This window comes from Podarcis pityusensis (assembly GCF_964106645.2).
Source record: "Podarcis pityusensis genome assembly, chromosome: Z".
Classification (NCBI taxonomy): Eukaryota; Metazoa; Chordata; class Lepidosauria; order Squamata; family Lacertidae; genus Podarcis; species Podarcis pityusensis.
This window is the reverse complement of record NC_138044.1, coordinates 19,404,213-19,416,561: the sequence shown is the minus strand read 5'-3', so window position 1 is coordinate 19,416,561 and position 12,349 is coordinate 19,404,213. Positions and strand designations below refer to the sequence as shown.

The following is a 12,349-nucleotide window of genomic DNA, read 5'->3' as shown; positions in this document are numbered from 1 at the left end:
TTTTCAAGTGAGGCAACCAGAACCGTACAGAGTATATTGCAAGTGTGGTTGGCACCAAGAGATTTATCTAATGGAATTAGGTTACCAGTAGTTTTATTTTCAATTCCTTTCCTGGTGTACAGCCATCAAGCTCCCTTAACTGGGAGGCAAACCTTGCTCCAAAAAGAAGGAAGGAAGGAAGGAAGGAAGGAAGGAAGGAAGGAAGGAAGGAAAGAAAGAAAGAAAGAAAGAAAGAAAGAAAGAAAGAAAGAATGTCTGGGCATACACAGAGTGAGCAACATCTTAAAAACATGCTTCTCTCCTGGGAGAGGAAGGTGGCCTGAAATGGACTCCCTGCTTCCCTCTCACGGGAGACCAAGATCATGTTGGTGGCAAAACTAAACAAAGGAATCGCACTCCTCACAAAAGCAAAGCTGAGTTTGCAGGCAGGCCTGCAGGCAATTGCACACTCTTTCTTTTAATTAGCACGCACATTTGCAAACTGCCCTCCTGTTCCAAGTGAAGACCAATCGCTCCCACTCCTGCATCTCCACACACACACATACTTGCCCTGTCTCAGCCATTTCAGGGGCTGCTTGCTTAAGAGACCATGTTTTTAATCAAAGGGAAGGGAGAGCGCACCAAGCAGTTCCCTCGCAGCCCTGCCTCTTTGGGGCCCAGGCAGAGACAGCAGTTTTGCAGAGCAAGAAAGAAGAATGCAAATGTTCAGAAGGGCTTGCAAAGGCAGGACAGGACCCGGCTGGAGCAGAGAGCATTAGAAGAGCTCTGCTGGATCAGGCCAATGGCCCATCTAGTCCAGCATCCTGTTCCCACAGTGGCTGACCAGATGCCCATTATGGGTTTGAGTGCAAGAACAAAAGAAGGTGATTTCTTAATAAAAATATATGGAACTCTATCTCTTCCTGCCATTACATGCCTCACTTTCTCAGCCTTCTTTCCTACAGATATTAAACAGAGAAACATAAGAAGAGCCTGCTGGATCAGGCCAGCCAGTTGCCCTAATGGAAAACCCCCAAGCAGGATTTGAGCGCAAGAGCTCTCTCTCCTCCTGTAGTCTTCAGCAACTGAGATTCAGAAGCATGGCTGTTTCCAGCTGTGGAGGCAGAGCATGGCCATTATCCTGGCTAGTAGCCATCAATAGCCCTCTCCTCAAGGAATTTCTCTCATCTTCTCTTAAAGGCATCCAAGTTGGCGGCCATCACTGCCTACTGCGGGAGTGAGTTCCATAGTTTATGTGTGAATAAGTACTCTTCCATTATGCCTTCCCTTTTCCTCACCTTTTATCTAAACCAAAAAGTCCCAAACTCTAAAACCTTTCCTCACAGGGGAGCTGCTCCATCCAACAGAGGTTGGATAGCCACCTGAAAGGGGTTGGGCTAGATGACCCTTGGGATCCCTTCCAACTGTACTATACACAACTATGATTAAGGAGCACCTTGCAGGGAATGAGAGGCTCTTAATTCTGCATCAACACAAGGGGGAAGGGGCTTACTGACATAAGGGGGGCTCGCTCTGGTCCTCATCATCTATAAAAAGCCAAGCTGGGAAGCTTCCCATCCCTGGTTGCCCATTGAGATATCATGCACTGACAGCATTCAGCCGCGCAAGGTTGTGCCCATTACTGTAAAAAGACCTTTGTCAAGGGCCTCTGGCAAACGGTGGAGAGCAAATCTGACCTCAGTCCTGAGGGGGCTCAGTTGTCCGCCCTCAGGCTACTGGCCGGCAGGAGGTGCGGGATGTTCAGCAACGACAAACAGCGGAGGAAGAAGCAGGTTGTAGAACTTTAGAGTTGGAAGGCAGCCTAAGAGACATCTGGCCCAACTAGTAAAAAATAAAATATTATTTAAAAAAAAATCTGGCCCAACTACTGCAAGTTAGGAATCACAGCTCAATAATCCCTTCACAGGTAGCCATCCTGCTTTCAAGGAATGGCATCCACCATCTTCTGAGGGAGTCCACTCCACTGCATATCAGCCCTCCATGATTGCTCAAGAACTTCGGATGGAAGCAAAAATCCATCCAGCCCACAATATTCTACTTTCCACAGCAGACAGGAGGAAGAAGGAAATAAGGAAGAATTCTACCCCCAACCACTTGCCAGCTTCCAAGCCCTTGGCATTTAAAGGTAGAATTTTCCTGCACATGGAAGGTACGCTGTGGCTACTCAACAAGCTTGCAATACAATTGGGAAGTGGGGAGAATGGGGAAGGGGATCCAAGGGCCATCTAGTCCAATCCCTGTTTCCCCGCCCCGCCCCCCAAAAAATTCAGGAATCATGGCCAAGTTTATTTTGGCTTGCCTGGCACCACCATTACTCATCTTTAGGTGCCAGGCAAAAAATTCCTTTTTTGCCACACCTTGGCTTTTAATCATCTATCGCCTTTTTGCGTGGGTGGGATATTTTAACATAGGGGTTTTTTTAAGGAAAAGACACACCTTTCTTTCTCTCTCTCTCTCTCTCTCTCTCTCACACACACACACACACACCTATACACACATACACACACACACACACACACACACACACACACACAAAATGCTGGTTATCATGTATGTATGGGGGGGGTTGGGTTGTTGTTGTTTTTGCTTAAAATATTGTAAATCACTTTGTGTTGCCCTTACACCAGGCTGCCTCAGTGGGAGAGATGGGGAGAAGGCTCATTCCATCATTTCTGTCAAAAATACAGACCCATCAGCCCCTGAACTGTGGCAGCTGCCCACTGTAGCAACAACAGTTTAGAAACTGCTGTCTGAGTTCTGATATTTTTGGTCCCTCCTTGACTCGTTTTCCTTGTGTGCTGTGTTTGTTTGTTTGTTTGTTTGTTTGTTTGTAAGATTCTTAGCCTCCATGGGCAGAGAATGTCTCATTTTCATTTTTCACTGAAGCTGCTCTGGGAGCCTTTTTGGCTGACGGGAGGGGATGAAAATGCTCCGAATAAATGAAATGAAAACGAAATGTAATGTAATGTAATGTAATGTAATGTAATGTAATAATATAATAATGGTTTCCCCAGGCTGCAACACCTCAACCTGGAGGCAGAAACTTTAAGGACCTGCCGTCTCTTGTCTCCCTGATATGGGGAAAGGTTGGGTGGCCACCTGTTGAGGATTCTTTAGCTGTGATTCCTTCACTGTAGGGGGTTGGGCTGGATGACCCTCAGGGTCCCCTCCACCCCTAAAATTCTGGTTCTATGCTGACAAGGCCTCGCTTCTTTCAATAATCACACCACAGCATTACGGATTCAGCACAAGGGAAGCCCATATAGAGGGATATAGGGGGAGCAGCCAATCCTGCGATCCCACCCACCCCTCTGCCTGCAACCTGACAATGGTATGGCCCAGGTACACCTGATGTCTCAGGTGAAACAACACCTATTGCCTTCCCTTTTCCCAATCCCAGGCCCGGGAGCCCTTGGCTCCTGTCCAGCTCCTCCTCCACCAGCCTCTTTTCTAAAGTGGAGCAAGGCCGACATGAAGCCCTGCACTCCTCTCAGCACCTGAGGAAATGAGAGGCCATCGTGGCTGTTCGATGAGGGAGGCATCCTGGTCTCATAGAGGCCAACCAGATGCACCAGGGTGAAAGCAGCAAGGTAGCTACTCTCCCGCTGTGCGGTTTCCAGCAACTGCCATTCAGAAGCATCAGGCCTTGTAAGCACACAATGAGATCCCATGTAGCCAAGCATCCTGTTCTCTCAGTGGTAGACCTTATGCCGTCTGCTGGGAAGCCTGCAAGGAGGATTCGAGTACAAATGAACTCCCCCTCCCGAGGTTTCCATAAGAACACAGGATGAGGCTGACTGGATCAGGCCAAGGGGCCCATCCGAAACAGTATCCTGTTCTCACACTGGCCAAACAGATTTTCTCTATGCTGCGCCTAATTGAATACACTATGTTTACTGACTAAAATGGCAAGAAGGAATGTCTAACACTAGAATTCGTGGGCAATTCGGTGAAGCTGAATGTTGGAAGATTCAGGGCAGATGAAAGAAAGTCCTTTTTCACTAAGTGCAAACTACAGAACGTGCTCCCCCAGGAGGCAATGATGGCCACCAATTGGGATGGTTTTAAAAGACGAATGCACAAATTCATGGAGAAGACGACTATCAATGGCTACTAGCCAGAGTGGCTATGCTCTGCCTCCAGTTGGAGGCACCTTCTGGGTATCAGCTGGTGGAAACTGCAGGAGGAAAGAGGACTCTTGTTGCTCAGATCCTGCTTGCTGGTTTTCTGCAAGAGACATCTGGTTGGCCACCGTGTGGACAGGATGCTGGAATGGAAGGATGGAACCTTATCCAGCAGGTTCTTCAGACGTCCTTATGACTTCTCCACAAAATTTCACCCCTTGGCTCCAAGATGTTACTCCGTCACCCCGAATCGAGCAACCCCGGACGTCTGGCATTGCAGAAAAAAGGATGACTGAAATCACCCAAGCAAGGCCATTGTTCTCCTTTCCCCGGAAAGATATTTGCTACGCAGACTTCCCACTTCAGGCACGAGGGGATAAAATTAAAACCAGACCAGCGTCTGTCTGTCTGTCTGTCTGACACACTCACAGACACGAGCATATATACAGGGACTTTTCCTGGAAGGAAAATTCCAACAGACGATCAAGAATCAATAGCGAATTTGAAACGCAGAACGAATCGTAAGCATTTCACGAATTATTCGAGACATCTTCGCCCTGCAACTACGAAGAAATAAATGTTTAAATATTATGAAAAGGTAGAGAACTCCGATTCCATTATCTCTACCAAAATACAAAACAAATGATTGCCTGCTTACCTAGAAGCAATGCTAGATGTCCCCTTCCAACTCTACAATTCTATAAAACTGAAGATTTAAAACAGGTAAAATCTGGTAAAGCGGCATTTGTTCCTTCCATCAGATATTTAACTCAAGAATGTTAGCCAAAGGGATGTTTTAAGGAAAGCTAAAAGTTCTCCCACAATCCTGGCTTTGGTGGCATTCAGATAGTTATAAACTACTGTTTTAGAGTAGCAGAAGTTATGTCGGAGCGAGGAAAAGAAAACTGGAGGCAGAAGTAGTGCACAGAAATTTGAAACGATTTCATTTTTTTAAATGATTTTTATTACAGTTTTCACAATACAATAAAATACTATTTGGAACACACAGAATCAAAAAGACAAGAAAGAGAGGATAGAGAGAGAAGGGGAACAAGACAGGAACAAGAAAGGAAAAGAAGAAAAGAACAGAAAGATAAGAAACATAAAAGATAAAGGAAGAAAACTTCTGGTTTTCTGTCTGCTGGTTACAATAGAAATAGATTATTTAAGGTGTTAGTATCCATCTTTTCTACATTCTGTTAAATCATATGAAATTTTGAACCATTTCAAGTGATTTTCTCAACACCGCAAAGTGCAACACCATTTCTACCAGGTTGGAAAACTCCACACTTCTTGTTTTCCTTTTTAAAGGATATAGGCAATTTGTTCTGAAAACAAATATTAAATCACAGCACTTGTGGAGGCCAGTTAGGTGGGGGCAGAGAAGGCAGAACCACCATTATGTGCTCCAGAGAATCTCCTGAAATGAAGCACAGAATCAAAGGGTTGGAAGGGACACCCCCCCCCCCGAGGGTAATCTAGTCCAACCCTGGCAATGCACAAATCGCACAGCTAAAGAATCTCCTGCAGGCGACCGTCCAAACTCTGCTTAAAAACTGCCAATAAAAGCAAGTTAGTGCAAGGTTTTTTGGAATTTGATTTTGACAGAAGTGATCAATATTACTAAAGAAGCTGCTATTTCTTGTCCAGAATGAATGCTACTGATTATTTTCGATGATACCAGTATCAACAGAACAGCTTTTATATATGATCTTGGCAGCTCAACCAGTCATTACAATTCTATGGAAAGCAGCCCAAAATCTTAACACTGGACGCTTAGTAGCTAGCACTTGCTCTGTAATAGAGCTATAGTGGAGAAAAATGCACATAATTTGATATTTCAACAAGGGCTAGAACCTCCAGGCTTTTTTGGTATGATTTGGCATTTCTATATGACATATACAACAGAAGCATCATTTCCTGAACAACCCTTGTCTCAAGCCTGGCAAAACTGGAATAATCAAATAAAGGGGATATTCTTTAATTGGACATTGTTATTTTCACCCAAGCGCAACCAGTCTCATTCTATGTGCCTATTTTATAGCTTCACTTTTTGTCTGTCAATCTTCACCTGTCGTTATAACTGTTCTCTGTTTTATGGAATAAAACGGAAAGCTTTACAATAAACGAACCTCCATAGAATTGTAGAATTGCAGAATTCGAAGGGATCCCCAAGGGTCATCTAGCCCAACCCCCCATGTTTTCATGACGGTCTTCTCAAGGCATCTGGGAAGGGGGGTGGAATCCAATCTCCAGGCTTATCCACACTTCCTTTCCCCCATGCTTTCCACGCATAGTCCACACTTTAATGCTTTTTGTTTTCTCCAGAGCTCTCGCTGTGAAAACCCGCTCTTTGAAAGCTCAATCAGAGCAAACAGCAATCCACAGAAAACCCGAATTGCTGTTTGCTCCAATTCAGCTTCAAACTGCGGGTTTTCACAGAGGAAGCTCCAGAACAAACAAACAAAAAGAGTGGGGGGGGGGAGAGAGAAAGAGACTTTACAGCGAAGTAAGTGTGGAAAAGCTGGTCTTTAAAACGTAAGCAGTTTGCTTGCTTTTAGTACACAGACTTCCTCAGCTGAAGTCTCTGACCGTATTATTTTGCTGGGAACTTAACAAGATCTCCAACCACACGGAAGGGTAGGATGTTCCCCTGCAAGGTATTCTCTGCCTTGCCGACCTGCTCTGCAATACAACCACAGACTGCTGCTGCCACATCCTCCAGCCACCCCAAATCCAAAAGTGGGAAAGCATGGTGAATGCAACGTGCCACTGAGTACAGTGCCAGCCACCTCGCCTCTAAAAATATACTGCAGAGTTGGGAAAGGTTCGGAGAAGGGGAAACTGAAATGACCGTAGGGATGCAGCAGCTCCCCTACGAAGAAAAGTTGCAGAATTCGGGATTTTTTAAGCGTAGAGGGAAAAAGGTGACATGACTGAAATTTAAAGAATTATGCCTGGCTAGAGGAAAGTTTTCCTTCCTCGGTCCTAACACTGTAGCTCATGGGCATCCAACAAAACTGAATGCTGAAAAATTCAGCAGACAAAAAAGAAAGTGCTTCTTTTAAGTACATACTTAAACTATGGGAGAGGAGGCACTGATGGCCACCAACCTAAATGATCATGGCAAAAAGTTCTCCATCTTTTGGGAGACCCTAAATGCAGGCTTGCTTTGAGAACCAGATCTCACAACTCTGGGACTTCATATTAACTGGACAAACTGACAACCCAACGTCCCGAGAGAGTTGAACAGCCTAGAAAACCCCGACTTCTCACTCAACCTGGTCTTGTTTTATTACATATGCAATATCGGCAGAACACAGAATCCTAGAATTGCATTGGAAGGGGTTCAAGGGCAATCTAGTCCAAAAGCATTCAAAAGTCACAGGCTTCTAAATACATTTACCGAACTATACCTTTGTTTTTAAAAAAGGACTTAAAATCAAATGCAATTAAATAGGCATTTGGTGCTCCAGGTTGGGGGGGGGCACATTGTTGAATACTGATGGAAGTTTATAAAATTATGCGTGATCTGGAGAAAGTGCAAATAACACCTGGAACTCATGGATGCCCAGTGAAGCTGAATGCAGGAAGATTCAGGATAGATCAAAGAAAGAACTTCTTAGTTAAATTGTGGGACTCGCTTGGCACAGGAGGCAGTGATGGTCACAAACCTAGATGGCTTTGAAAAAAAGGATGAGACAAATTCATAGAGGAGGACACAGCTATCAATGGCTACTAGCCGCGATGGCTAAGCTGTGCTTCCATGGTCAGGGGGCAGTGACAATTCTGTATCCCAGTTGCTGGAAACTGCAGGAGGGGAGAGTTGCTCCTGGGTTCGAATTCTGCTTGCAAGCTTCTCATAATGGAAATCTGGAGAGCGACGCTGATAACAGCAAGCTCCTCTTATGCTCTTATGTTGTATGAAAAAGTAAAGAAAATAAAATATTTGGCAGAGGTCTCTTATCATACAGACACTTTCTAGCTGTTATTTGGCATGCTATCCCTTTTTATTTGGAAGCGATGACCAATCATCCCACAAAAGGGTCTCAAAACTTCAAGACCCACATCGGTTACAGATGCTTCAGGTTACAGACTCTGCTAACCCAGAAATAGTACTCGGGTTAAGAACTCTACCTCAGGATGAGAACAGAAATCGTGCTCCGGCGGCTGCGGGTGGCGCGGTTAGCTAAAGTGGTACCTCAGGTTAAGAACAGTTTCAGGTTAAGAATGGACCTCGGGAACAAATTGAATTCTTAACCTGAGGTACCACTGTATTTAAAGACGCACACCTACCCCCAAATAAAATAAACCCTCCACTCCTAAACAGAGACACCCCCCCCCAAGAAAGCGTGAAGATTTCAGGCTCTTCCAGAATCCTGCTCACGAATTCCAGTTCCACCCTTAAAAACTGATCTGCTGGGTCACTTGGGGGGGGGGGGTTCTTCAATTTTATCAAAAAGTTTCCTCTTTTCAGGGACATCTAAATATGTCTTCCAACAACTTGATGCAGAATAATTCTTTTTGTCGCGCTCAGAGAAAAGTAGCAGCTAATAAATTTAATAAATGCTCATGATGATTTTGAAGGCTGGAGAAAAGGGGTCCTTTCCCAACTATGTGACTTGAAAAGAATATGACCCCCCCCCCACCTCTCCTTCCCTCCACCTTCCGGGCTTTATTCCCTGACGGACAAAGTGGGGGTGCCCTCCAGAGGGTTAGTTCACCCTTGATTTTTTCCCCCACCCTAAAAGAGATAAACAGACTTATAAGATAAAGGATAGCCGCTCCCAAAACATCCTGATGAAATCAGTCTCCAAACGTCTCTGGATAATTAGCACTCCAACCGGGAATCTAAACATCTCTCAGAGGACTTTTTTTTTTACTCTCGCAGTTGAGAGGACTGTTTGGAAAGAAACATCTGCCATTGTTAACATTTCTTTTGCACAAACCAAGTACAGTACAGAGGCAGGCCTGGAATTGCACTGCAATTATTTTAATAAAAAGGAAAAATGTGAGGTCCCAACAGTGGACTTACAGGAACCCAGAAACAATGTTATTTATTTATTTAATACTGCTACATTATCAAACCTATTGACAACAATATAAATATAAGCAACAGCGCAGCTTTTTTAAGCGCTCCCAAGTTGCTGGGCCACCCCACCACCCCCCACTTAACTTCCATTAGCATGGGTGCAAAAAGATGCACTTCCTATCATTATCACTTAGTTTTTAATTTTTTGTACGCCTTGCATTGCTGTTGGTAATTTTTCTTAGTGATCATTTTAGGAAACCACTTTGCTTATTGGAAATCAAGCCGCCTGACCACATATATTATTATTTACATTATTAGATTTAATGTAGCAGCACCTACACTTCGGAACTCCCTGCCTATCCTCCACTGTCCTGTTTTCGGTGCCTGTCGAAAACATTACTGTATAGACAAGCCTCTCGAGATGTTTAGAAAGTTGATGGGAATTTTAATCTGTTTTATTGTTATTTCAACTTTTCATCAGTCTTAAACTATCGTCCTCCTTTTTACTCAGAGATCATTTTGTTATCTTTTTTGTAAGCCATTTTGAGGATTTTTATTTCTTTTACAATCGAGCAGTGTGTAATTTTTATGAAATAAATAAATAAATAATAAATATCACATGGAGGGAGGACCCACACACTTTTCTCTACATCCAAGGATGGTTCTTGCCACTATTAAAGTATTTTTTCATTATGCTGCCATGTGCAGGGCACTCCATGGAATATTGTATTATGGGGACAGACAAGTCTCTGCCCCAGGGAGGTTCCAATTTGCATTTTGATGAGGGAGAAGTGGAAGGGCTGAATCCAAAACCTGTCCTCCTTGCCCAGCACAAGCTAGTACAATAGGTATCTCAGGTTAAAATTAATGGGGAAAAGGAGAACCGGGAAGACTGGAAACCAGGCACTTAGTGAGACTTTCTGCAAAGTCAAACTCAGGAAACCCCACAGCCCAGTAAAGAGAAGTGGGTGATGCTTTGTGTCTGCAAACGCCTGGCAAACATTTCTGCAGCTGGGTCTGACAGACAGAGGCCTGCCAAGGCGGCATGCAGAAGGCCTGCTGGACAAATCAACACTATGCTGGCACCAATGTTTACCATCTATTCCTGGGTGTCTCAGTGGTTTTTCCAGGGCACAGTGGTTTTTCCTGGGCGCAGCCAGTAATAGTCTTTTTTGCTTCGACTCACTAAAAACTCAAAGTCTGGGTTTTGGGGTTCAGCTACTCTCGACAAGCCAGGTTTAGGGGTAGCCCCACAAACCACAGAAGGGCAGGGGATAAACCCGACCCCAGGGGTCGCTTGGTGCCAGACGAGGGGAGGAAGAAATATTCCATTTGCAGTGGGTCAATTTCCATTATCAGAGTGGGTCAATTTTGGGCGCCCTATTCAACGGCATTCACCAGGAACAACTACCTTCCCAGCCACACCCAAGAGTGGGCGCCAGCATCCAGTCTGGGTGCAACCTGAGATGACACTCCCCCCAGGTGAAGTGCTCAGGGCCCAAACAGAGAAGCCAAGGAAGGAAGCAGGTCCCTTACGAAAACCCTCAAACACCTTAAAAGAGTGTGGCACTTAGGCCCCCCACCTTTAACTCAGCTCTCTGTCCCATTCCCACACATACGCCAAGCCAAAATCCACTTTCCTGCAACAAAAGAACCCGTCACCCAATTTGACCCCTGCATCACAGGGGGTTGGACTGGGTGACCCTTGGGGGTACCATTCAACTCAAGAAGCCTAGTTTTAAAGCGGAGAGGAATGGGTGAAGAAGGGGTTGCCTGAGTGTAGCATTTAACAGGGGTGAAAGTTAGACAAGTCCTTGGAGGGGAAAGAATTAGTCCGTCGCCTATTAAGAGAAAGAAACTCCCGACTGGCAGAGAAAAAATAGATGGAAAAGAGGAGGCGCCCCCCCCCTACCAACGCACACCAGGAGACTCCTTTGTCTTCCACAATCTGGACAGTGCTGCCTTGATATTTCCTGTTTGCTCATTACGCGATTGAAAATCCAATTAAAAATACATTTTTAAAGAACACACAGGCAATTCGGACTCACTCGGTTTTCTATTTCAGCAACAAAGAAGGGCCATTCACCCCCAAGACAATAAATGAAAATTGGGGAGAGGGTTAAAAAATTAAGAGGGAAATGCAACCACCCACTCAGGTGCCCTTTCTCCTCCCCGGGAAAAAAAACCCGAAACCGGACTCGGGACACGCCGGCGCCTTTCAGACGAGCGGGAGCGCCCGCTTCGCCCTCCGAGGCCGGTCAAGGGCGAAGGAACAACGCGGGGAAGGGAGAAGGGGACTCCAGCGCCCGCCCTGTCCAACCCAGCCCCAGCAGAAGGGATTCCTGGACAGAAGAGCCCGACGGAGCCGCTCCCGAGTTGGGACTGAAGATGCAGCCGGTGCTCCCCGCTCCGGCCTCGGCCGGCAGCCTCCCCAGCCCGCCCTCCGTCCCCGTCGAGGCTGCACGTACTTTGGGTTGGCGGCGCTCCAGGCGACGGGCTCGAGGCTCTTGGCCAGCAGTGGCGGCGCCAGGCGGCACAGGGCGAGCAGCAGTCCCAGCAGCAGCCGACGGCAGAGGAGGCGGCGGCCGTCGTGGGTCCCCTCCGGGCGGCCCATCCTCCTCCTCCGCCGCCTCCGCCGCCGGCTTTCCGGCGCCTGCGCTTCCGACTCCCCCTGTTAAATCCACACCACGAGCGAAAAGTAAATCCCCGATCCGCCACGGCGCCTCCTGCGGCGGCTTCAGGCAGCTCCTATAGCCGGCTGCGATCCCTCTTCCTCCGGCCAGGCTAAGCAATCCCTCCCGGGCTGCTCCTCCTGCTCGGTGCGCTCCAACACCGCGCACTCTCCGGCCGCCAAACCCCGACTGGCGCGCCGCGCACCCCTTGCCGCGCTCTAAACCCGCGAGCAGGCGGTCACCGAGGACAGCCCCCGTGCGTCGGCCAATGGCGGCGCGGCGGAGAACGGGTCCTGCCGTGAGTGACGGCTGCAGGAGAAGGCGGGAGGAGCCGGAGGCCACGCCCAGCTCGGGGAGGCGCGGCCGCGGCAGACGCTCCCGGGGGACCGATCCCGCGCCTGCTGCTGCTGCTACCGCTTCTGCCGCGACGGCGCTGACTCGCGCGCTGCACGGGCCGGCTCACGAGGAGACCTATTCCTACTCCGAGTCCTGACAGCTGCTGCTCCTCTCACAGGAGCTTG

At 47.0% G+C, this 12,349-nt stretch overlaps 1 protein-coding gene across 1 annotated transcript in view; it reads right to left on the bottom strand.

Annotated features, from left to right (window-relative positions):
- Positions 1–12,034, bottom strand: part of EFNB1 (ephrin B1) — a 74,555-nt gene extending 62,521 nt beyond the window's left edge. The window contains exon 1 of the mRNA XM_080989935.1: positions 11,625–12,034. Coding sequence (XP_080846061.1) covers positions 11,625–11,770 — 146 coding nt within the window. The 5' untranslated portion in view covers positions 11,771–12,034. The remainder of the gene's footprint in view (positions 1–11,624) is intronic.
- Between the last annotated feature and the right edge of the window lie 315 nt (positions 12,035–12,349).